A 25,733-nucleotide genomic window follows, 5' to 3' on the forward strand; every position below is an offset into this window, starting at 1 on the left:
GTCCGATATGTCATTTGCACATATCTTTTCCCATTCCGTTGGTTGCCTTTTAGTTTTGTTGGTTGTTTCCTTTGCTGTGCAGAAGCTTTTTATCTTCATAAGGCCCCAGTAGTTCGCTTTTGCTTTTAATTCCCTTGCCTTTGGGGATGTGTCGAGTAAGAGATTGCTACGGCTGAGGTCAGAGAGGTCTTTTCCTGCTTTCTCCTCTAGGGTTTTGGTGGTTTCCTGTCTCACATTCAGGTCCTTTATCCATTTTGAGTTTATTTTTGTGAATGGTGTGAGAAAGTGGTCTAGTTTCAACCTTCTGCATGTTGCTGTCCAGTTCTCCCAGCACCATTTGTTAAAGAGACTGTCTTTTTTCCATTGGATGTTCTTTCCTGCTTTGTCAAAGATGAGTTGGCCATACGTTTGTGGGTCTAGTTCTGGGGTTTCTATTCTATTCCATTGGTCTATGTGTCTGTTTTTGTGCCATGAATATGATTCTTATATTAGGGTCAGCTATATTTTTGTGAACCTTGAAAGTGGTCAGGCTATTGAATAGCATCGATTGTGTTCTCTATTGAGTTCTACGATGGTGTGAATGTTACAGGCTGTGCTCCAAGGGAATTTTATAATTAGTAACGAGTCCCCAAACAATTGCCGCCCCCACCCCGCCCTCGCCGCTTCACAGTCTTGCAGGCTTAGAGACTGAGAAATCCTAGCTAAGTTTCAGAGGCCTTATTTGCCCATAAGAGTTGACCCTGGATTGGTCTCAGGCTTCCAGCCTGGACAGCTCTTGCAGTGAAAGTTGACTTCCCTGGTCATCAGGTAGAATCTCCATTAGCTGTCAATTCTGAGTAACAACCTTTAAGAACCAAACTAAACCTTTGGGTTGCTGACCTCTCCCTAACATGCTATGGTATCCCTTGTACACGATCAAAATGTTGTAGCTGTACTTTGCCTTAAGGGGAATTGTATTGTCTATAAGGGACATGGGCCATTTCTGCCAATAAACTGTCCAAGCGCATTCTCTCCCTCCCCCTCCCCCTCCCCCTCCCCCTCCCTCTCCCTCCAAAGCATTGTTCATCGTATCTGGTGGGATTTTGTTTCCGGGGAGTAGACACTTGCCTTGTTTCTAACATGAAGTATCAGCTATAGTCCATGGTCTGTATTCCAGAACTCACACTGACCTCTACCTAATGCCTTACTGTCTAGTCATCTGATTTTGAACATTGTTGTTTCCATAGTTTTAACTTCCTGTGTCATTATTCCTTAGTTCCTATCTCTTAAGATGATAGCGTTTTTGAACTACACAGTTGTTAACTTCATGTGTATTTTTTCACACATAGTTATGATTAAAAACTGAAGTGTGAGATGAGAAAACTTCTAGGGAAATGCTTTTATTTTCTGCTTTTATAAATAAAAAGAATGTCTAGTTATTGGGTGCTATCATTGTATACAGCTAGTTTTAGAACAAGGAAAATTCTGAATTGATCTTGTTAACTTTATTTTTTAAATGTTGATTTTTGAGAGAGTAAGCAGGGGAGAGGCGGAGAGAGGGGGACAGAGGATCTGAAGTGGGCTCTAGTGCTTACAGCAGAGACCCCAGTATGGGGCTTGAACTCATGAACCATGAGATCATGACCTAAGCTGAAGTCAGACGCTTAACTGACTGAGCCATCCAGGCGCCCTCTTTTTTTTTTTTTTTTTTTTTCCAATCCTTATTCACTTTATTTCAGAAAGTGGTAAAATAGCTGTGGAATACAGACCCTGTGAAGAGATCACAGATGCCAGTACTGAAGACGAGCTGCAGGATTTAATTCAAGTATGTGGAGATTAAAGTTCAAGGGTGACATAGCCACTGTAGCCATAATGTAAAGCAACCAGCAGAATTTGGAAGACTTTGGCATTAGCTCTATCATCCTTTGGGAAATGTGAAACTCAAAAACTGCTTTTGACTGCAGGGGATTTCTGGGGCTTTTCCTGAAGTCCTGACCCTTGGCTCTGACCCCTTATTTGAAATTTGGAGAGCAAATTTCATCAGAGCACTGCCACAGTTGTGGACATAGGAGAGGACACAAGCCTTTTAGAGCTCCCCTCAAACAGAATCTCAAGGATTTGGGAACAGAGTAACTATGGCCTTAAATGTGATTATACTACAGCGTTTGAAACCATTATGCCATTCAAATAGGATGTATCACCCAGATGTCGGCATCTCATATATATCTTGCGTGAATATCTTGCTGAAGAACTTTTCTGTAAATCACTCACATGGATGTCCTGAATTAGGGATGAAGTTGCCGAAATAATTTCTAAAAAAAATTTTTTTTTTACATTTATTTATTTTTGAGACAGAGAGAGACAGAGCATGAACGGGGGAGGGTCAGAGAGAGAGGGAGACACAGAATCTGAAACAGGCTCCAGGCTCTGAGCTGTCAGCACAGAGCCCGACGCGGGGCTCGAACTCACGGACCACGAGATCATGACCTGAGCCGGAGTCAGCCGCCCAACCGACTGAGCCACCCAGGCGCCCCGCCAAAATAATTTCTAAAAGAAAATAGTAATGTGCCACATACAGAATGTTAAAAAAAAAAAAAAAAAAGCAAAAATGTGTTTCAGCTCATTGAGAGCTTAATTTGGGGCTAGATTTGTGAATTTTTTTTTTAGATTTTTTTTTTTAATGTTTATTTATTTTTGAGAGTGAGAAAGAGCGTGAGCTGGGGAGGGGCAGAGAGAGAGGGAGACGCAGAATCTGAAGCAGGCTCCAGGCTCGGAGCTGTCAGCACAGAGCCCGGCGCGGGGCTCGAACTCACAGACTGCGAGATCATGACCTGAGCCGAAATCAGGCACTCAGCCAGCTGAGCCACCCAGCCGCCCCTCGATTTCTGAATATTTCACTCACCCCACAGTTGCAAAGTTTGTTTTGAAGGGAAGAGAGTGGAGAAAGAGAAGATGGTTACTTTCTGAAAAAGCACTGGAAGATTTTTCGTGCAAAATAATAATGTTAATTGAATCTAAATCAAACCAGTCGAGGAAACTTCAGACGTTTCCAAGTTTAGGCTTTGAGAAGTCTCGCTTCCTGGGGTGCCTGGGTGGCTCCATAGGTTGAGCATCCGACTCTTGATTTTGGCTCAGGTCACGATCCCAGAGTTTGTGGGGTCAGCCCCACGTCGGGCTCTGTGCTGAGCGTGGAGCCTACTTGGGATTCTCTCTGTCTCTCCCTCTGTCCCTCTCCTCCGCTCACGCTTTCTCTCTCTCAGGAAAAAAAAAATTAAAAAAAAAAAGTCTAGCTTCCTGAAAAAGGTGAAAAGATGAGAAAAAGATTCAGCATTGATGCTAAAGATTTCAGAAACCTGATTATAGCAACAGATCCATTCCTGCATGAGGCCAGTCTTGGAATCAGTTCCATATAAAAACTATTCCTGTGTGCTAGACATTGGGATTAAGATAAAAATCCCCTCTCTCTTGCATTTTACATGCTAGAGGTTGTGCCAGACCATAAGCAAGGACTAAAAATACATTAGAAAAGGGGCTGTGAAGGAAGTAAACTGAGTGCTAGTTGCAGTATTTCAAGAAAATTGTTTAACACGCTGACTATAACATCCTAAGTGCCTTCTCCATGTGGGCGCACAGAGTGGACCTCTGAAAAGTGGCCTTGTTACTTTTTCTAGATCAATGGCTATGTCCAGTCAAGATGAGATGGGGGAAGTTTTCCCACCCAGTGTAAATAAAGGGCTAGAATTGGTTTCCGGCCCTCTTTCCCAGAATGAATTGCTTAGCACTCCCCCCAAACTCCTCCTACAGACATTTAGGGGCCATCGCAGATTCAGTGGTAGGCCCCCATCTAACAGAGTGGTGAATTAATAATCAGCCATGGGTACTGAGAATTTAGAGGAAATGGCAACATTTTAGAATATCTGACTGTGAAGTGTGTTCTCCTCCCCATCGCCCTAACTGGTGCTTATTTTGCAGGTCAGCTACTTTTCTTGGAAGCAGTATGGCCAGGGGGAGGAAGAACGTCTCTCGGATTTAAGCTTTGAAGAGCAAGAGTTCAAATTGCTAGAGCTGGACTAGCATTTTTTAATTTCCCAGGATGCCAGGTCCTGTGGCTTCCTTGGAAGCTCTGCTCCACTCCCCCACCCTTCCACCCCTCAGAGCTGCGGGAGTGCGGGGCCACCCAGATCTGAGTCCAAGTACTACCTTGCTGTGAGCAGCCCCGGGCCGGGGAGGGGGGGGGAGGGGGGAGGGGGGGAGTGGGGGGGAGTGGTGGCCTTTGCAGGGTGGAGGGAGGCCTGGGCCCCAAGTGATTCTGGGAAAAGGGCCCGCTCTGCTGGTGCGGAGCCCATCTCCAGGGAGCTAATAAAGGTGGCGTAAATAAAGACATCATAAATAAAGGGTGGGACGTGGGCGGGGAGGGCGCACAGTTGCTAACTGCGCGTGCGCATCATGGGGCTGCCATAATGGTTTGGCTCCCGCTCAGGGCCCAGCGCCAGTACCCCACTCGCCTGGGTCGCTGCACCCCGGAGCCTCCGCGTGTCATGTCCCGGCTGCGCCTGTTGGCCCCACTGCTTCTCTTTATGTGGCAACCGTTGTGGCTGCTGGTCCAGGCAGCTCAGCCTCCGGAGTGGGCCCTGGACCCTGCCCAGCTGACTTCCGACCCCCTGGAGGCGGCTGAGCCCTGGTCTTCTCGCTCCTCTGATCCCCCGCCCGAATCGCCCCAGGCACTTACACGCCCAGCTGAGCCGGGGGGCTTTAATTACCCGGGGTCCTCTGCTCCAGCCCAGATGTTGGCCCCGCCTAAGGAGTTGACCGAGACTTTGGTTCCATTGCTGGACACGGATTCGTTTGGAGAACTACCCCCAGGGCCAGATGAGGATCTGAATCACCAGCTAACCCAGCATCAAAGGCTCCCAGAGGTGGTTCCAGTGCCAGGTTGGGATCAGAATCAGACCATAGCTCCGCCTCCTCATCTCAAAAGTAAGACTAAAACTGTAGGTTTAGATCAGGCCGAAGATCACCAGTCATTTGATTCCAATATGGGTCTCCTGTATCCTGAGGAGAACCTACCTATGGGTTTCCCAGGGGGACCAGATCAACTTCCAAACTTCTCTGAGGAGGCTGAAATTCCTCCACCCTTGCAGAAGACCCCACATCATCTAGAGTCCCCTGAGGAAGCTGAATCTTTTTTGCCCCAAGGGGAGGCTCAGGCTCAGCATCCAGAGCCCTCTGAAGAGACAGAACCATCTCTACTTGAGCAGGAGGCTCCATCTCAGCGTCCAGAGTCCCTTAAGGATGGAAATTCAGCAAACCCACAAGAAGCCCCAGCTGAGCCTTCAAGTACCCCTGAAGAGGTCGAACCTTCTTCAGTCCAGCAGGAAGCCTCAGCTCACCCTACAGAGGCCCCCGAGGAAGTGGAACCTTCTCCAACCCCCCAGGAGGCCCCTGCTCAGCCTCCAGAGCCATCTAAGGACATCATATCTCAACTGTTAGCACATCATGAAGTAAATGTGCTATCTCCAAGTCAGAGTGAAGCTCAGAAGCCAAGCTTCCCCAATGTCACTGTTAAACCTCTGGATCTTACCATAACTCTAACTCAGCCTGCGGAGCACCCTGAGGAGGCTGGACCTACCCCAGTCCAGCAGGAGGCCCCTGCTCAGCGTGCAGAGCGCCTCGAGGAGGTTGAACCTACCCCAGTCCAGCAGGAGGCCACTCCTCAGCCTGCAGAGCGCCTCGAGGAGGTTGAACCTACCCCAGTCCAGCAGGAGGCCCCAACTCTAGTTCCAGAGTTCCCTATCGAGTATTTAACTCAACTTGCAGTAAGTGATGAGGTGACATCTCTACCTCTAGGTCAGTATCCAGATTATTTAATGTTTCCCAGGGTTATAGGTAAGCCTTTAGATGTGGAATTTACCACAACTCCAGGGCCTGATAAAGGTGTTGAATCTTCTATAGCCCAGCAAGAGGCCCCACCTCAGCCTCTTGAACATACTGAGGAAGCAGAACTTTCTCTAACCCAGCAAGAGACCTCGGGTAAGCCTCCAGAGGAGGTTGAGCCTTCAAGTGAGCAGGAGACCCCAGGTCAGCCTTCCGAGCCTCCTGGGGTGATTGATCCTTCTCTAAGGCAGCAGGAGACCCCAGCTCAGCCTTCAGTGCCTCCTGAGGAAGGTAAGCCTTCTCTAAGCAAACAGGAACCCCCAGCTCAGCTTCCAGACCGTTTTGGAGAAGCTGAACTTTCTCCAACCCAGGAGGAGGCCTTAGCTCAGCTTGCAGAGCTCCTTAATGAGGCAGAATCTTCAACCCAGCAGGAGACTCCAGCTCAGTCTCCAGGGGAGATAGAATCTTCTGCAACCCTGCAAGAGCAACCAGCTCAGCCTCCAGAGCTGCCTTCCAGGGAGGTGGAACCTTCTCCAACCCAGCAGGAGCACCCAGCTCAACCTCTATGGCATCATAAGATGACAGTTTCACCTCCAGGTCACTACCATGATCAACATTTAAACCTGCCCAATGTCAGTGTGAAACCTCCAGATGTGCAGCTTACCATGACTGCAGAACCCACTACAGAGGTGGGACCTTCTGCAGTTCGGCACGAGACTATAGCTCAGCCCTCAGTGCCTCTTAATGTGGAAGCTTTTGAAACCCAGCATGAAGCCCCAACTCTGCCTCCACAGTCCCCTGAGGTTGAATCTTTGCCAGTCCAACAGGAGACTCCAACGCAATCTCCAGAATCTACCACACAGGAGAAACTTCCAACACAGCAGGAGACCCCAGTTCAGTATCCAGAATATCCTGGAGAAGTTGAACCTTCTACAACCCATCAGGAGGCCCTAGCTCAGCAATCACAGGCCCCTGAGGAGGGTGAATCATCCTCAACCCAGGAGGAGGCCCCGACTCAGCTTCCAGAGGCCCAGGAAGAGGGTGAACCTTCCCCTCTCCAGGAGGAGGGCCAGGGTCAGCACCCACAGGCCTCCGAGGGGAGTGAACCACCTACAACCCAGGAGGAGTCCCCAGCTCAGCATCCACAGACCCCTGAGGAGGTTGAATCTTCAACCCAGCAGGTGGCCCCAGCTCAGTTTCCAGTCCTCCAGGAGTCCCCAGCTATATCCCCTGAGCCCCCTAAGGAGGTGGAACCTTCTCCCACACCTCAGGAGCCCCCAGCTCAGCCTTCAGAGCCCGGTAATGAGGCAGAATCTTTTCCAACTCAGCAGGGAGCCCCAGTTGTATCCCCTGAGCCCCCTAAGGAGGTAGAACCTTCCACACAGCAGGAGGCCCCACCTCAGCCTTCAGACCCTCCTGAGAAGGTGGAACCATCTCCAGTCCAGCAGGAAACCCTATCTCTACCTCTCGAGCCACTTAAGGAGATAGAACCTTCTCTAACACAACAGGAGGTACAAGCTCAGCCTTCAGAGGCCCCTGAGAAGGTAGAACCATCTCCAATTCTGCAGCAGTCTCCAACTCAACCTCCGGAGCCCTCTAAGGAGGCAGAAACTCCTCCAGCCCAGCAGGAGGCCCCAGTTCAGCCTCCAGAGCCACCTGAGGAGGTTGTAGCACAACCTCCAGTCCATAATGAGGTGACAGTTCCACCTCTAGGACAAGAGCAAGCTCAGCATCCAAACTTGCCCAATGTTACTGTTCAGCCTGCTGACCTGGAGCTTACTGTAACTCCAGAACCTACTGTGGAGGCTGAGCAGTCTACAATCATGCAGCAGACTCTAGCTCCTCCAGAGGACACTGAGGCGACACCTCCACATCCAGAGCAGGTCCAGGCTCAGCATCCAAATTTGACTGAAGTCAGAGTTCAGCCTTTAGACCTGGAACTGACCATAACTCCAGAACCCACTACAGAGGTTGAAACTTCAACCACGCAAGAGATCCCAGGTCACCCTTCAGAGCCACCTAAGGAGGTTGTAGTTCAGCCTCCACTGTTTCAGGAGGTGACAGTTCCAACTCCAGGTCTGGATCAAGCTCGTCATCCATCGTCACCTAATGTAACAGTTCAGCCTTTGGACCTAGAGCTTACCATAACTCCAGAACCCCCTATGGAGGTTAAAGCTTCTACAGCCCTGAAGAAAACTACAGCTCCTCCAAAGGACCTTGAGGTAACATTTGCACATCTAGAGCAGGTTCAGGTTCAGCATTCAACCTTGAATAAGGCCACAACTCAACATTTGGACCTGGGGCTTACTATAACTCCAGAATTCAATAAGGAGATTGAACTTCCTCTACCTATGCAGGAGACTCCAATTCAGCCTCCAAAGCCACCTGAGGAGGTTATTGGAGCTCAACCTCCAGTATATCAGGAGCAGACTGTTCTGACACCAGGTCAGAATCAAGCTCAGCATTCATCACTCCCCAATATAACAGTTCGACCTTTGGACCTGGAGCTTACCATAACTCCAGAGCCCACTGTGGAGGTTAAAACTTCTACAGTCCTGAAGAAAACTACAGCTCCTCCGAAGGACCTTGAGGTGACATTTCCACATCTAGAGCAGGTTGAGTCTCACCATCCGACCTTGACTGAGGTCACAGTTCAGCCTTTGGACTTGGAGCTTACCATAACTCCAGAATCCACTACAGAGGTTGAACCTTCTCCAGCCATGCAAGAGACCCCAGATCAGCCTCCAGAGCCGCCTAAGGAACTTGTAGCTCAACCTCCAGTATATCAAGAGGCAGCAGTTCCAACCCCAGATCAGGATCAAGCTCAGCGTCTGTGGTTGCCGAATGTAACAGTTCAGCCTTTGGACTTGGTGCTTACTGTAACTACAGAACCCACTACGGATGTTAAACATTCCTCAGCCCTGCAGCAGACTACCGCTCCTCCAAAGGACCTTGAGGTGACATTTCCACATTCAGAGCACATTCAGCATCCAACCTTAACTAAAGTCACAGTTAAACCTTTGGACCCAGGGCTTACCGTAACTCCAGAATCCACTACAGAGACTGAACCTTCTCTAACCATGCAAGAGACCCCAACCCAGCCTCCAGAGCCACCTAAGGAGGTTGTTCAGTATCCGTCCCAACAGGAAGTGACAGTTCCTACTCCAAGTAAGGATCAAGGTCAGCAACCAACATTGCCCAGTGTCACAGCTCATCGTGTGGACTTGGGGCTTACCATAACTCCAGAACCTACTACAGAGGCTGAACATTCTACACCCGTGAAGGAGACTACAGCTCCTCCTCCAAAGGACCTTGAGGTGACACTTGCACATCCAGAGCAGGTTCAGAGTCAGCATCCAAACCTGACTGAAGTCACAGTTCCACCTATGGACCTGGAACTTACTGTAACTGCAGGATCCAGTGTGGAGACTGAACCTTCTCCAACCATGCGAGACACCCCAACTCAGCCTCCAGAGCCACCTAAGGAGGTTGTAGTTCAATATCCATTCCAGCAGGAAGTGACAGTTCCAACTCCAAGTAAGGATCAAGGTCAGCATCCAGCATCACCCATCATCCCATTTCGTCATGTGGAGCTTACTATAACTCCAGAACCTATTACAGAGGCTGAACATTCGACAACCCTGAAGAAGACTACAACTCCTCCCCCAAAGGACCTTGAGGTGACACTTGCACATCCAAAACAGGTTCAGAGTCAACATCGAAACCTGACTGAAGTCACGGTTCCACCTATGGACCTAGAAATTCCTGTAAGTCAGCAACCAGAGTCATTTGAGACAGGTTTTCCTCCAACAACTGAACATCCTGTGGTGCATTTTGTAAAGTATACCTCAGAAAAGGCATACACAACTTTAACTTGGCAACCAGAACAGAATGCCACCACAGACCTCAAAATATGTGAGCGCTGTACCTGCAAAGAGGAGACACTGTCGTGTGTTGGTCTCAGCCCACAGCAGAGGCTCCGCAGAGTGCCCGTGCTGGAGCCCGACACCTACAACGGCACCTTCACCATCTTGTAAGAATCGCCTTTACTTGTTTGTTCTCTGCCTCCTGCTTGACATGGCAGTCTCTTCCTCAATGTCGCCCTGGGCCTTCCTCATCTCCCCAACCACGTTGACTGACTTTCTGTTTTTACCTTTTCTTTGTCAACTATCCCTTATCTTCATTTTCCTTTTTACTACTGTTCGCCCTTCTGCAATCTTTTACTTGTAATTGTCCTTATTCTTTTTCCTTATCCAATTTTTAGCCCCATTATTTCATTCCTTAACCTCTACTCTCCCATTTTTGCTCCATCCTCTATAATAGGATACAACAGAGTAGTGAAGAGTAGAGATTCTGGAACTAGATTGCCTGCGTTTGGGCCGAGGTCTGTCATCTATTAGCTTTGTGACTCAGTTTCCTTTTCTGTGAAATGGAAATTATGATAGTTACCATCTCATGGGATTATGGTGAGATCTAGATGAGGTAATACATATGAAGCACTTGGATCAGTGCCTGGCGAAATATGAGTGTTAGCTGTTATTATTTTGATTCCCCAGACCTCATCTTTGACGCCCGGCCTTCCACATACAGTACTCAGTTTGGGCCCAACCCAAGAGTAAGTACTATGGGCGCCACACTAGGATGAAATCGTCTTCAGAACATGAAATGACAGGTGGGAAGAAAGGAAATGGTCATAAAAAGGGAGGTGGCATGTAATTAAGTACTAAAAGAGGTACCATGGGTGTTGGAATTCAGCAGACTCTGTAATCAGCGGAGTATGGAGGTCAGGGAGAGCTGCATGGATAAGCTAACACTTTAGCTGAGACTTAAAGAGTGGCTCTGATGTGTTAAATAGAGAAAAAATGGGTATAAGTCTAGGCAAAGGCACGGCTGCAGGAATGATCAGGAATTAAGAATTAGGTTAAGCAGTTAAAGATCCAATTACGAGAAACCTTGACTATCAGCTAGAGAGGTTTGAACGTTAGATTCTGAGTTATAGAGAGCCATTGAAAGTTTTCAAGCATGAGATATACAGACCGCTGAAACAGGATTATTTTCAGTTCCCCATATAGGCCGATCTGGAGAGGAGAGCTTGATCCAGCGAGACCAGATAGAATGTTCTAACAAAACCTGGGAATAAAGTAACAAGGGGCCGACTCAGAGTGGCTGAAAAGAGTAGAAAGAAAAGCCTTGAGAGCACTGCAAAGGAGGAAGTGACAAGATAGACTAACTGATGACAGTCGCGGGTGGGGTGTGCACGGGAAAGAGAAAACTCAGATATTACTCTGAAACTTCTGTCCCAGATAAGAATGATGGAAGTTGAGGCATCTTTTACCAGGGAACACAGAGCAACCAGAAGGCTTCAGGTTGACTGGAAATGTCCACCAGGCACATGGGCAGATGGGTATCTGTTTTGAATTTATTCCTGACTCCCCTGAAAAAAATGTGTATATAAACTGACCAGGTAAGCTGTTGCTGAGGGAAGAGGACAAAACTAAAGGTAAAGATTCAAAGTCATACGCAGAGTTAGCGGTTGAAACTGAACCTCAGGCATTTAATAGCTTCTCTTAAACATGTGTAATTCATGGATACATGAATTATCATGGATACTTTTTTTTGTTTTTAATGTCACAGGTATAGAGGATAAAACGTGAAAATCCCACCCCACCCTCCCTACCACTCATAAGATAACTCCTGTCACCTTTTTGGTGTGTGTCCTTCCTTCCCATCTCTTTCCTTTGCATTTTTTCCTAATTTCCTAATGAGGGGATACTTTTTAATTCCTTGCCCAGTGATTTGTTGCTTTTCCCTATACAATATGTCTAAGAAATCTTTCCATGTTAGTTATTCTAATTTCTAACTTCCCTTATCCTTCTAACACCTAGAGAGGTTTCAGTAGAGGGCTTCTTTACATTTGTTTGCTGATAATGGTAAATTTTTTACCATTTTTTTCGTTGAATTATTATTTTCTCATTGATTTGTGGAAGGAACCATTTTAGACACATAAGTGATTTGGGGAAAAAAAATACTTATCTCCAGAGTAATTAACAGGCGTTATCTACCCAAGGAATGGAACAAATAGGAAGTTCAGGTTCTAAGGAGCTGGCTTGTTTGTGCCAGTGGCCCCACGCTATCTCTTTATTAATTGCACCACCTGGGATGCTGATAGCCGCGGAAATTAGAAAGTTGGCATTTACTGCATTGGAATATTCCCCACAAGGTTGCCAGTGATTCTTTTATTTATTCTGTTCATTCCTTTCCTACCTATTCAAGGATCTGAACTGTGTTTCTTCACAGAAATTTCCAAGGAAACTCTATTTCTCACATTGATGAAAATGTATGGAAGGGATACCGTTGGGCTGAGAAACTGTGAGTATATTCTCTCCAAATACGAATACAAAAAAAAAAAAAAAAAAAAAAAAAAAAAAACTAACTGCATTCTAAGGTCCTTCTTGGTCCAGAACTTTGAAGTCAGTAGCTCTGAGGAAAGGTGTTTCCCCTTCCATATCCCAACTCGACCTCTACCGATTGCAATTCTGTGTTAATTTTTTTTTTTAACGTTTATTTATTTTTGAAACAGAGAGAGACAGAGCATGAACGGGGGAGGGTCAGAGAGAGGGAGACAGAGAATCTGAAACAGGCTCCAGGCTCTGAGCTGTCAGCACAGAGCCCGACGCAGGGCTCGAACTCACGGACCGCGAGATCATGACCTGAGCTGAAGTCAGCCGCTTAACCGACTGAGCCACCCAGGCGCCCCATCTGTGTTTATTTTAAAAATTAAATTTGGCAGGTTCCCTTTAAAATTAGAATCAATTTCAACTTATTTTCCATTATACAAGGAATACGTGATTATAGTCTCAATATATAAAAATGAAATAACAGGGGGGCCTGGGGGGCTTATTCGGTTAAGTGTCCAACTTCGGCTCAGGTCATAATCTCAACGGTTCGTGGGTTCAAGCCCCACGTTGGGCTCTGTGTTGACAGCTCAGAGCCTGGAGCCTGCTTCAGATTCTGTCTCCCTCTCTCTCTGCCCCTCTCCTGCTCATTCATTCCCTCTCTCTCTCTGTCTCAAAAATAAATAAACATTAAAAAAAATTTTTTTGATGAAATAACAGATCTAGTGAACACCTGCCTTATGTTCTAATCCCCCCACTGCTGGGATAGCCACTACTCTGGATTTAGTATATATCCTTCCAGACCTTTTTCCATGCATTTGCCTACATACATATTTACAGCAAAATAGGTTTGTTGTGTGATTTTCTTATCTTTTTTTTACATAAATTGTAACATCCTACAACTCGATTCTTTTGCTTCGTGGTATGTCTTAGACTTTTTTTCTTCCAGTACATAGAGGGTTACCCCATCCATGCAAGCTGCTGCATAATATTCCATAGTATGAGTGTATTATGATTTAGTAATTCCCCTCCTGATGGATGTTTAGGCTGTGTCCAGTTTTCTTATTACATGCATTGCTGCATGGACCACCTCATACATGCATCTTTGTGTACGTGGGTGGGTATTTCTGTAGAATAGATCCCTGGAAATGGAACTGTTGGGATGAAGACGATGTCGATATATACAATTTTAATTGCCCTCAAAAAAGGTGTGCCAATTTACACACCAATCCATACACCATGACAGCATTCATTTCCTCCTACCCTCCCACTCTTGGATATTCTCCATTTCTTGGCTGATCTGGTGGGTGAATAAAATGGGTCCCTTCTGAATTTGAATTTTTCTGATTACGTATACATTTAAATATCTCTGTATGTTTCCTGGGCATTTGTGTTTCTTGTCTGAATTTTCTGTCCTTTGCCAATTTTTTTGTTATCTTTTTTTTAAATTGATTTGTAGAAAAAGTCAGTGTAGACACAAGTAATTTTGGAAACAATATTATACTCAAAGTAACTGACTGGCATTTTTCATGACAGATTGTGTGTCATATCATTAGTTCAACTTGGGTAGATAAGTCATAAATGACTTCTGAATTAATAATAAAAGACATAACAGTCATAGTAATCTAAATGTAGGGATTATGATCCCCCTAAAGTAGATTCCCCCCTGCCCCTTAGTCTGATAACCTTACTGGTAAGGGACAAATGGTAGAACAAGGTAGTTGTTTTCTTATGAATTTTATGAATTTCTTAAATACTATATATAGTTTATATTTTCTCATGATAGTATCTAACTTGGAGATCTTATTTCCCAAACTTGTAAGAAAAATGAAAGTAATTTGGCACAAGGAACAAGAGAGAGTGGAGAGAGTGGGTAGGCTGAGGGACAGGGGTAGGAGAAAAACTTTGAATTGTGTATTATATACCTTTGGAATTCTGAGCCATGCAAATATATATTACCTATTAAAAAAAATAAACTGAAGTTAAAAAAATATTTTTTGAAAAGCGTGTATTTGGTAGTTTATATACTAGAAGATGAATCTGGTAAGATTTGATGATTCTTAAAAAATTTTTAAATGTTTATTTATTTTTGAGAGAGAGAGAGAGAGAGAGAGAGAGTGAGCAGGGAAGGGGCAGAGAGAGAGGGAGACACAGAGTCCTAAGCAGGCTCTAGGCTCCGAGCTGTCAGCACAGAGCCTGATGTGGGGCTCGACCCCACAAACTGTGAAATGATGACTTGAGCCGAAGTCAGACACTTAAGCAACTGAGCCACCCAGGTGCCCCAAGATTTGATGATTTCTAATTCAGCTTGAGGGTTATGCCTTGTAAGACAGAAGTTTTTAACTATGGGTCAATAGTCCCCTGGGGCAGGATTTTTAACCTTTTTTTCTATATATCAAATTTTTAAAAAAATTTTTTTCAACATTTATTTATTGCTGAGAGACAGAGCATGAACAGGGGAGGGGCAGAAAGAGAGGGAGACACAGAATTGGAAGCAGGCTCCAGGCTCTGATCTGTCAGCAGAGAGCCCAATGTGGGGCTCGAACCCACGAACCGTGAGATCATGACCTGAGCTGAAGTTGGACACTTAACAGACTGAGCCACCCAGGCACCCTTCTATATATGTATTGATGATCTGCAGAAGCTTATGTTCTTGGGATGATGTTTTCAAATGTATAATAAGTTAAAATATATAGGAAAAGGAAATTATGTGGAAATAGAGTTTTCAAAAAATTTTTAAAAAGATTAGTGATATAGCAATAAATCTGCTTCTGTTAGAATATTAAATAACAAAATATAATGGTACGCCTACTAACTATTATAACTTCAAGGTACTGATGAGAATAAATGATATTTTGAGATATCCATGCCAAATATGTGATATGAAAATATCTGATTTCTGCTGGGGACCAAATTAACTACACTAATCTGTGGTTTGTTGCCTACATTCATAATGGAAGGAAATGCTAATTCTAGTTAGAGGTTTGTGAAAATAGAGATGTGATTCTATTTCCCATCCAAGTTTGGCACCCACAAATTCAGTCCATTCTATTCACGGACCTGAGCCCTAAAGGGATGGTCTGCAAATTGAAATCGCATGCACACCTTTGCACGTATTCAAGAAAGTGCAGTTTTCTAGGGAAAGGGTCCATTCCATAGCTTTTATGAAATTCTCAAAAGGTTCTTGTCTCAAAAGATTGAGTCACAAATTGGGGCGGAGGTGGAGAAAGACATTTGTTTTCCTGTGAAGTTGTACTTATTCTCATAAATGATGATAAATGAATGATTTGTTTTAATTAAAAGTAGTATATTTGCAAATTGATACCTGTCACTTTCTGAATTCATTCAACAAATATTTATGGAGCATCTCCTATGTCCCAGGAACTGTTTTACATGCCAGGGATATAAGCCCAAGAACAAAACTGACCAAATATCCCACTTGTCAAGGGGTTTACAAATATATAATATAAAAACAAATATGTAAATATAATAAATACATAGAATTTCAAATATTGGTAAGAAATCAGTGGCCAGATCTCTCAAGTTTTCTAATTTATTCAACGACCGTTTCTGCTGCTCATAGACTGAGTTTTTTACTAATGATAATACTTTTCATTCATATAATCTTGAGTTGGTTCTTTTTATTAGATGTACTGTTTACCTCTGTCTGAGGATATATTAATGATGCCATTCTAAATTTTGTATACTGTTTAGTTTTGAGAGAGAGAGAGAGTGAGAGACAGAGTGCAAGTTGGGGAGGGGCAGAGAGAGAGGGAGACACAGAATCGGAAGCAGGCTCCAGGCTCTGAGCTTCAGCACAGAGCCCAGTGCAGGGCTTGAACCCATGGACTGCAACCTGAGCCGAAGTCGGATGCTTAACCGACTGAGCCACGCAGGTGCCCCATTAATGTTGGTATTCTCAAATCCTTTTGTGTTTTCTCTGTTAACTGTGTCATTGACTATAAGCTGTTATATTTGTTTTTTATTTTCTGTCCTGAATAGAATTGGCTTTCTCACTCCATTTGGTCATTCCTGAGTGCAATTTATCTTTGTAGTTGAGATTTGACTTGCTTCTGTTTTCTGGTCCTAAGGAAGAGGTGAAATGAACCACGGGGCTTGTTATTGGTGACAGGTCCCCCTGAGAGTTAAAGAAGAGGTGGGAGGTGACTTCTAATGGCTAGTCAGAGTGTATACCCTTCCTCCAGGGTTCTGGGACCCTGCCCCCTTCTAACACCAATGGCTCCTGCCTGGAAGAAAACACCCTTTGCTGCCAGATCCAAGGAGGAAGGATGTGGGGTTGATGTGCTGTCCTTGGTCCTACTGCAGTATCCCAGCTAATCACCCTGTAGGTGGCTCCAAGGCATTTCTGGTGGGGAGTGTTTGTAGAGCTACTCCCTTGGCTTTGAGCTAAGGTTGTGGATTTTCTAATTGTATCTTTTCTAATCATCCTTAGGGACTTTGGTGGAGTTTGGAGTTTGGTAGAGACTTGGCATGTTTCAATCTGCCAGCTTGAAATAGCACAACCTCTTAGGAAGACAATTTTGTACCCCTGTTAAATCCTGGAGAAACTTAGGCAAATGTGTACTAGGATATAAACAGAAAAATGTCCAAAGCAGCACTGTTTATAATAACTAAAAATTAGAAAAATCTAGTATCCACCAACAGTAGAATGAACAAATAGTGTTACACGGGTATTTACTCTATACTTATTAAACTGAGCATTTATGTTATGTGCATTTTATGCACATTTTTAGTTCTCACAGATATTTTTTAGATGGGGAAAAAATTAGATGGCTTTACTTGTAGCACTGATATGGTTATAAATAGGGCTTCCACAATAAAATTTGGGAAAAGAGAGGAGGAAGTGGCAGTTCTGTCCATGTTTTTGCCACTCAGGGCTGGGTTCTAACAGAGATTTTATGATCCAGAGAGTAGGCATTAAATGTACATTTTGGTGTGAAGAGTGGATAGGGGTGTGTGTGTGTGTGTGTGTGTGTGTGTGTGTGTGTGAGAGAGAGAGAGAGAGAGAGAGAGAGAGAGAGAGAGAGGGAGAGACAAAGGAGTATGTGAGAAGAAAAGATTTGAATCAAACAGCAGAGATCACCATCCCTACATTAAATAAGAATTAGTGTATTTGGTGGCACCATTACCCAGGTTTCTCTCACATCTAGCGGTCCTGTGTAGCAAATAGTTGTAGTTATTTTTGCATTTTGACCCAGAAATGACCTTTTCATTTTGCAGAATTCTCAGGGACAATTATCTGACCGAATTACATAAAGACACATTTGAAGACCTGCTATCCCTCCAGTATTTGTAAGTTAATCAGTTCATCATTTATTATGAGTTTTTAGTTATATTATTTATTAAAAAATACAGGGTTCAAATTGGATAATTGCAACAATTTCTTCTAACAGTAGAATTCTATAATTCTCTATAGTGGAATTCTATAATTCTCTCTATTAAATTCTATAACTCTGTAAGTCTGTGGGGACCCAGCCCATCTCTAGCATTAAATACCTCCTATGCATTTTCAACTTTTTAATTTTATAGACAAGATATAGGAAAAAGCCCTTCAGTTGTAGAGGAAAAGGGGTAATGAAGTCTGAGCAATTATGGACACCCATATGAACCTTGTTATGTAAGTGTTCATATACCATCTGCTTTTATTTATATTTATTATTTGTGGCCCATGGATCAAATCCTGTGTATGGTCTGTCTTGATACAACCTATGAGTTCAGAATGATTTTCATGTTCTTAAAGGGCTGTAAAAGAGAAAAGAAGAGAAAGAAACAGAGAATATGTGACAGAGACCGTATATGGCCTGCAAAGCCTAAAATATTTACTGTCTGGCCTTTACAGAAAAGGTTTGAAAAAGTTGGCTTAGTAAAATGAGAGGAATTGAAGTTAACCTCAAATTGTCACCTACAAGACAAGAAAATATAGAACACTTACATTAATTTGAATGCCATTAACCCAGAATTTTTAAATAATTTAATCTAAATTAAATATTTAAATATTAAATATTTAACTAAGCAGGTGAATTATGTAAGCAGTATTACCAAGTACATATTAAATTATTAAGAGATTAAGGATTTCAGTGTGGGAAATTTTATTAGTTTATTTTTTTATTATTATTTTTTATGTCATTTATTGTTAAGTTAGCTAACATACAATGTGCACTTGGCTTCAGGAGTAGATTCCTGTGATCAGTGTGGAAATTCTTATGCCACCATAAAAATAGATGTTTAAAATGATGGTTAAGGGGTTGGGGCTCCTGGGTGGCTCAGTTGGTTGGGCGTCCGACTTTGACTCAGGTCGTGATCTCACAGTTTGTGGGTTCGAGCCCCGTGTCGGGCTCTGTGCTGACAGCTCAGAGCCCGGAGCCTGTTTCAGATTCTGTCTCCCTCTCTCTCTGCCCCTCCCCCACTCATGCTCTGTCTCTCTCAAAAATAAATAAACATTAAAAAAATGATGGCTAAGGGGCACGTGGCTGTCTCAGTCATTAGAGTCTGCAACTCTTGATCTCGAGGTTGTAGGTTAGAGCCCCATGTTAGGTATAGAGATTACTTAAAAAAAATGAAATCTTTAAAAATATAATGATGGTTAAGTGGTATAGTTAGAAATGTTTACACTAAACAAACATCAGAAATGCCTCTAACTTCGCTAATTACAGAATAAACATCTCTCCAGCCTCATTGTCAAGGAAGAAATGTTTGCATATATCTCTGTACATTAGACATACAGAGATACTAATGTTCTTTGCTATGGAGGTTCAGTGTTTATTCTTTGTCCATGCCATGCAAAGCTGTGTATTTCATTAATCCTTTTTAAAAAAATTTTTTAATGTTTATTTATTTTTGAGAGAGAGAGAGAGAGAGACAGAGTATGAGCAGGGTAGGCACAGAGAGAGAGGGAGACACAGAATCCGAAGCGGGCTTCAGTCTCTGAGCTGTTGGCCCAGAGCCTGATGCGGGGCTCGAATTCATGAGCAGTGAGATCATGACCTGAACCGAACGAAGTCAGATGCTCAATCGACTAAGCCATCCAGGCACCCCTCATTAATCCTTATTAATGATGTGCTTTAGAAAATAGATTCTTCTTGCAAATGTGGAAGGCTTAAGGGTAGTGAGTAAAAAGAATCTCATATGACACTAAAAATAGCCCTTCAAATTATCAAACCTTCCAAGTCTTAGGGGACAACCACTTTGTATTGGTCTTCTTGGCTACCTCTGCCATCTGGGCTCCAAACGTTACAAACACAGTTTGGAGAAAACCAAAAGAGACAAACTGCGCAATGGATAGGGCCTTTCATTATTTCTACTATGAGGTACTTTGTAAGCCAATTATTTCATGTCAGGTGAAGTGTTCTCATTCATTCATTCAAAAAAAATGTGAATCAAAACCTAAAAAAGAATGTGACAGGCCCTATGCCCAGTACCATAGGCACGCAGATGGTTAAGACAGGCTTCCCACCCTTGTAGGAACTCATGATTTCACAGGGAAAATAAACAGAAGCTTAAACCATAATGCCTAAGCACTAAATGGATGATGAAGCACTGACAAAGTGCAGAAGAGGGAGCCACAAAGTCGTAAAACCACATTTCTTTTCAGTCGTTTTGCTCCTTCTACTCACTACCCAGCTGTTAATTTATTTTATAAATATTTGAGTTTGTTCTTTGTCCATGCATCAGTTTTAAACACAGTAGACAACGCAGATGAGCAAGACTAGTCCATACTTTCATGGAGTTTATGCCCAGAGGAAATGGAATGCCAGAATAACTATATTAAGAAGAAATTGGGGCACCTGACCGGCTGAGTCAGTAGAGCATGCGACTCTTGATCTCAGGGTCGTGAGTTCAAGCCCCAGGTTGGGCGTGGAGTCTACTTTAAAAAATTAAAAGAAGGAGAAGAAGGAGGAGGAGGAGAGGGGGAGGGGAAGAAATGGATTTGGGCAATGAGAAGTATAAGTTGTTTTTGGAACACAGAAGAGGGGGGGAAGACTTCAAGTTGGATCAGGGAAGTTACTAGAGAAATACTGTTTGAACAGAACCTTGAATGGCTATGACGTATCATCAGATAGACATCTTGGGAAGAATATGCTTGCAAGATAGAGTGAGTGAAAGGCAAAATGCAGGAGAAATTTCTTTGGTATCTGTAGAGTAGGAAACTAGAGCCGGATTTAGGATTTTGAAGGCCTTGGATGATATGCCACGCTACCGTGTTATCACAGCAGTGCTCTAGGACAAACTTTAGACTGCACCAGGGTCACCGGGAGGCCTTGTCAGAACACAGGTTCCACCTCCACAGTTCCTGATTCACTCAGTCCAGAGTAGAGCTGAGAATTTGCATCTTGAGTAAGTTCCCAAGTGACTCTGATATTTGAGAACCACTCCTGGAGAATTAATCTGGTGACTGTGTGCAGTATAGATTAGAATGGGAGAGACCAGAGATGAAAATGCCAGTCAGAAGATGGTGGTACCCATGTAGGTGGAAAGTGAGGGACTCGGCTGAAATCCATGGAAATAAGAGGGTCAACCATAATCAAGAATGGGTGTTTCCAAATAAAAATCCAGGACCGTGTTGTTTTTTTGTTGGCCCCACTTGCAGCTGAAGCAATTGATAAATTCATAGACCGTTTAGGCAACGTACAACCAAAAATAAATTTCTATTAATATGATAATATAATTCTGAGTTCGTTCAAAGTTAGGTATTGATTAGAGGAGTAACTTCTTTTCAAGTTAAATGAAAAGGTATCTTTTACCTCTTCTGGTATTGACTTGGTGTCAAGAAATAGAACTAAACCAGGAAGGTGTGCTAATGTGAGAATATCCCTTTTAATATTAGAAATTATATGTGGCGATCACAACTTTGAGCTCATAATTTAGAAATTGATGAGGCCACAAACAGTCATTTAATCAATTCTTCTGCTCTCAGGAAAGATTACTTCCAAGATCTATCAAGATCTATAGTTGCATATTTTATGTATGAAGATCACAAAGGTGAGACTCTTAAGAAAGGTGAGGACAGGGTTAGGGGCTCTGGAAGGTTCAAATAACAATTCCTAATACTCAGAGTTTAGCCAAAAGCTACTTATTCAATACTACCATCCTACTAATTAGATATCTTATAGCTAATTGAGGCAATATTTTCCTTTTCCTTTTCCTAGAGATTTATCCTGCAATAAAATACAATCTATTGAAAGACGTACATTTGAATCACTACCTTTTTTGAAGTTTATGTAAGTTACAAATATAAATTCATTATATTTGGAATTTGTATTAAACTTAATTGTAAACCTCTTTGTTATTCATTTGGAATGAATGAAACTTTATTAGTCGAAAGCTACTAAAATTATGTAGCAAATCTTTTTTGTCTGTGGCAAAGTTTGGTGTGAGAGTTATTATAGAGATCAGAGTGAATCGTTCTAGAGCAGCAGTTCTCTGCCAGGGTGATTTTGCATCCAGGTGACACTTGGTAGTGTCTGGAGACATTTTTGATTGTCAGACTGTAGATGTGCTCCTGGCATCTAGTGGGTGGAGGCCAGGGCTGCTGTCACACCCTACAGTTCACAGGGCAGCACCCCCCCCCCCATAACAAAGATTATCCAACCATAAATCTCAACAGTGCTAAAGTTGTGAAACGTTTTTCTAGAGAAATAAACTTACTTCTCTAGAAAAAAATACTTACTTAACACAAGTATTTATTGAGCATTTACTGATTTGTATCTAATGCACCACATGTATAAACATGAAAGTATAAATCTTTCATGCAAATATTTTTTTAAAAAGGCAAGTATCTTTCATAGTGAGATTTCTTTAGTGTATGGAGAGAGTATTGTGGTTATGTTTCATTATCTATAAATTAGAATCACTGCCAAAGGATAAATATTCTGAAAGAATATCTTTTTTTTCTCTTTGTTTGTGTCTTGTTTTTTGTGTGTGTGTGTGTGTGTGTGTGTAGAAATCTTCGTTGCAATTTACTCACCGAACTGAGCTTTGGAACATTTCAGGCCTGGCATGGAATGCCGTTTTTACACAAGCTGTAAGTGAAATAGAAAATGAATACATGTAAAAAAAAAAAAAAAAAAACTACATGTAAAAATATCATACAGTGATTGGTTAGGTGTGTGTTAATAAACCCAGTATGAATTCTGGAAAGTAGGTCTTAAAATCCATTTTTTTTTTCAAATGAGGAAACTAAGGTACAAAGAGGCCAAGAGACTTGTCTTAACTCCTAAATGGCACTCTCTGCCCTCCCTCGTAACCAGCTTTCGTGGGCAATGAAAGCCCCAAGCAAGTAACACCCAAGTCAGTATTATCATGGGAATTCGTGACAGTGATGCTTCCCCAAGGTGTGCATGGTCCTTGAAATCCACTTTTGAATTTAACTTTGATTCCTGCTCATGTGCAAGTTTCCTATGCAAAAGAGAACTTCAAAGAACTAAGTTTAGCACAGAGTTCTCCAGGCAGCAAAAGGTGTGGGTGCTTCTTGAGCCATCAGGAAAGCAGAAAGAACTCCTGAATGCCTGCCACAGGGCACTGCTCTCCATGTGTTTTCTTTCCTGACCACTCTTCAATTAAGAAGTGTGTTATTCCCTTTCAGCCGGAAAATTCTGTGATTTCTCTGTAAAAAAGCAAATCATACTGGACATGTTCAGTGGCCTGAGGGGGATTTTTAGACTCAAGGTTGAAGACCCTCCTCTAAAGCAGACGCTGGAAAAGACTGTCTTACTGTCTTGTGGTTCAGAAATCCGATTTCACAACTTATCTTCCATTAGATGAAAGTGTTTACGGTGTGTCCGGAGCTGGAGTTAAGTTCCTGCGGGTGCCCAAGAGCAGGGGCCTCCTCTCTCCTCTCATTAATTTGCTGATGCCTAACTTGGGGAAAGAATACTGAGGGTCAGTTTTTTGTTTTGCCGGCATGCCAGAGAACGGGCTCATTGAGTTTCTCCACCAAGAGGTTTTAGTGGTGTCAATATAATGTCTTAAAACTCACCACCTCTACTAAGCATCTTATAACACCGAGAGTCTCTTCTAAGAATCTGAATTTCATAGTTATGTAGGCAATACAGGACAAAATAGGGTGGAATCCGTTGATAACAATGAATGAATTCATTGAAAAACACTCAGTGCCACGCGCACTCTGTGTCGACAGTGTACTAAGTACTGGGGGTACAAAGAATACACAGGGACTGTCCCCAAGAATCTTTCATACTGGAAGGAGAAAAAGATGGCCGTTGATGGGAAAACGTATGTGAGCCATGCTGGCATCAGTGCAGCAGGGTAACGAGCTAGGGGGTGACAAAGTAGGGGATGGTTGTGAAATAGAACAGATTTGTCGTGGACAAGGCAACAACTTGCTTGTGTTGAGTTTTCACGTTCATCTTGATGAAGTTTTGGGGAGATGGTGGGGAGTCGGGAGCCGACGGCCAAGAAAGAATTCTTGAACATGTCTTTGGTGCAAAAAGGCGATTTTATGAAAGCACAGGGACAGGACCGTGGGCAGAAAGAACTGCACTGGGGTTGTGAAGAGTGACAGGTTATATGCTATGGAATTGGGAGGTCAAGTCAAAAGGGAAGTCTCCAGAGGGACTGTGATATGTGAAAGAGGACTCCTAAGATACCAGAGGCCTTGCTATTGTCAAGCTAAGGTTGTTTTTCCGTCTAGCAAAGCAATAAGACAGTAGGGAGTTCCTGGAGAAATATTTTATTTGCCTGCCTCAAGTATCTGTCAATAGGCTGCAGGTTATAAGGAAATTTAATTTTACCTGAGATTTCCTTCTTGCCTTTGTTCCCCATATCACTATGGAGGGGTGATGTGGGGGCTCCAGGAAGCTGATTCTGTAGGTTTCTGGCGATTAGGCTATTGATAAGATTGCCTTTTTCTTGTAATTTACTAAGATATTTGTAAACTGATGGAAACTCCTATCTTGCCCGACTGAGATCTCTTATCAGTTAACCATTTGTTTTCTTTCCTTTCCTTTGTCCTCGAGCAGCCAGAATCACACATATCCCACCTGGGGCGGGGGCATGTGCTAACTTGTATCTTGCCCTCAACTTGCCTCATGCTCCCTCATCGATCTTACATGACAGAAAAAGGTAATTAAAGAACCAGAGCTAGCTGGTATTGAGAATAAATTAATACTCATGTCATGTGTGTTATGCCCAGAATTCGTGATCCCCAAATACCGCCAGGGAGCCGAGTCCGATGTAAAAGCAAAAGAGCCTTTATTCGAGCTAGCTCGAGCTCAATCCCCTACCTGCACTGATGCAGAGGTGAGATACCGGGGAGAGAGAGCCAGTTTCAAAAGGACAAAGGTTTTATGGGGGCCTAGGGGCAGTTGGTGAGGTAATGGCTGTGGCCTCAGCTGATTGGCTGGGGAAGGGTCCTGGGGAAGAGTGCTGTTAGGCAGTTGGGGGGGGGGGGTTACTCAAGGGGAGGAGGTGTGGTCAAGGTGAAGGACACAGAACAAGATGGAGTCAGCCGGCGTAGGCCCGCCCTTTCAATGTGGTTTGAATAGAGCTGTACTACTAAAACGAATTCACAGTTAACTTCCAAAAAATTATCACAGTACAGTAAGTGTGTATTGGAGGCTGGGCTCCTTGTTTGGGGCCAAACTTTTCTTTTCTTTTTTCTTTTTAACGTTTATTTATTCTGAGAGAAAGAGAGCATGCGCAAGGGAGATGCCATCCCGTGAATTCAGTCACGTTATTACCTATGTGACTTAATTACTGGGGTGTTTATAAGTTGAAACAATATTTTCTCCAGCATTAAATAAGTTTGTAAGCCTTTTGGGCCCCAGCTGAGGTGGATTTATCTTGAACTGACTGAAGCTTAAACTTCAGGTCTTCTCACTTACATAGGCCCCTTCCGAAGTCTTGGGAGGGACCCTCGCAGTTCCTGTACGCATAATTTTGCATGTTTTGATGAGGCAGGATTTCCCAAAGTAGATGAGGTCCAGACCCTACAAGGCCTCGATTCACCCCTGGGTTTCAGGTAATTCTATCTCAGTAAGTTTTTTGAATGAAGCCTCTTAAGTTATTGATAAACACTGAGTGAACACGTTAGCGGTGTGGTAAAGTCTATTTTGAATCTGAAATCCACCTCAAAGCCATGCCAAGAGTTTATTAATAAGGTACCACTTTTTGAATGGTAGTAATAATCCTATTTCTTTCAGATGAAATCAGGAATGAAATATATTATGGAAAACCAACAGTGGTTGATAATCCTAAATGTTAAGTATACTTTTTTTTTCCTGACTTTAAAGTGCTTCTCCTTCATTCACCTACACAGGTGCAGACCGATGGCTTATTTTAAAAAATTCACTTCATTGCTTCTAACAGTACGAGCTCCATGAGTTTAGAAGCCGAAGGACTCTACGATGTAGAAAGGCTGTACCTTATCGGGATAGAGCACATTCACATGCTGGCTCGTCTGTGGCGCATCAGTATTGTGCCAAGAACATAAGCTCTAAGGGAGAATAA

The 25,733-nt window shown here is 43.3% G+C and overlaps 1 protein-coding gene and 1 long non-coding RNA gene across 5 annotated transcripts in view; one reads left to right on the forward strand and one right to left on the reverse strand.

Moving 5' to 3' along the window:
• The first annotated feature begins 1,707 nt into the window (after positions 1-1,707).
• The window catches only part of LOC144615341 (uncharacterized), a 51,334-nt gene continuing 27,308 nt past the window's right edge, over positions 1,708-25,733 (forward strand). Inside the window, exons 1-6 of one of the 3 annotated variants that reach the window (XM_081794797.1) lie at positions 1,708-1,804; positions 4,460-9,886; positions 12,151-12,222; positions 17,490-17,561; positions 21,416-21,487; positions 22,210-22,290. In XM_081794797.1, coding sequence (XP_081650923.1) covers positions 4,518-9,886; positions 12,151-12,222; positions 17,490-17,561; positions 21,416-21,487; positions 22,210-22,290 — 5,666 coding nt within the window. In that variant the 5' untranslated portion in view covers positions 1,708-1,804; positions 4,460-4,517. The remainder of the gene's footprint in view (positions 1,805-4,459; positions 9,887-12,150; positions 12,223-17,489; positions 17,562-21,415; positions 21,488-22,209; positions 22,291-25,733) is intronic. The other 2 variants (XM_081794798.1, XM_081794799.1) reach the window with 2 other exon arrangements.
• LOC144615344 (uncharacterized) lies at positions 10,060-24,801 on the reverse strand. 2 transcript variants are annotated; one of them, XR_013553750.2, is made up of 4 exons: positions 24,509-24,801; positions 22,981-23,122; positions 22,234-22,288; positions 10,060-10,983 (listed from the first exon to the last, which is right to left on the reverse strand). It is a non-coding gene; the product is annotated as an uncharacterized LOC144615344 (long non-coding RNA). The 2 variants fall into 2 exon arrangements; XR_013553751.2 differs by lacking the exon at positions 10,060-10,983 and adding an exon at positions 17,825-18,011.

Source organism: Panthera onca (assembly GCF_046562875.1).
Source record: "Panthera onca isolate mPanOnc1 chromosome E1 unlocalized genomic scaffold, mPanOnc1 haplotype 2 h2.Chr16_ul_4, whole genome shotgun sequence".
Lineage (NCBI taxonomy): Eukaryota > Metazoa > Chordata > Mammalia > Carnivora > Felidae > Panthera > Panthera onca.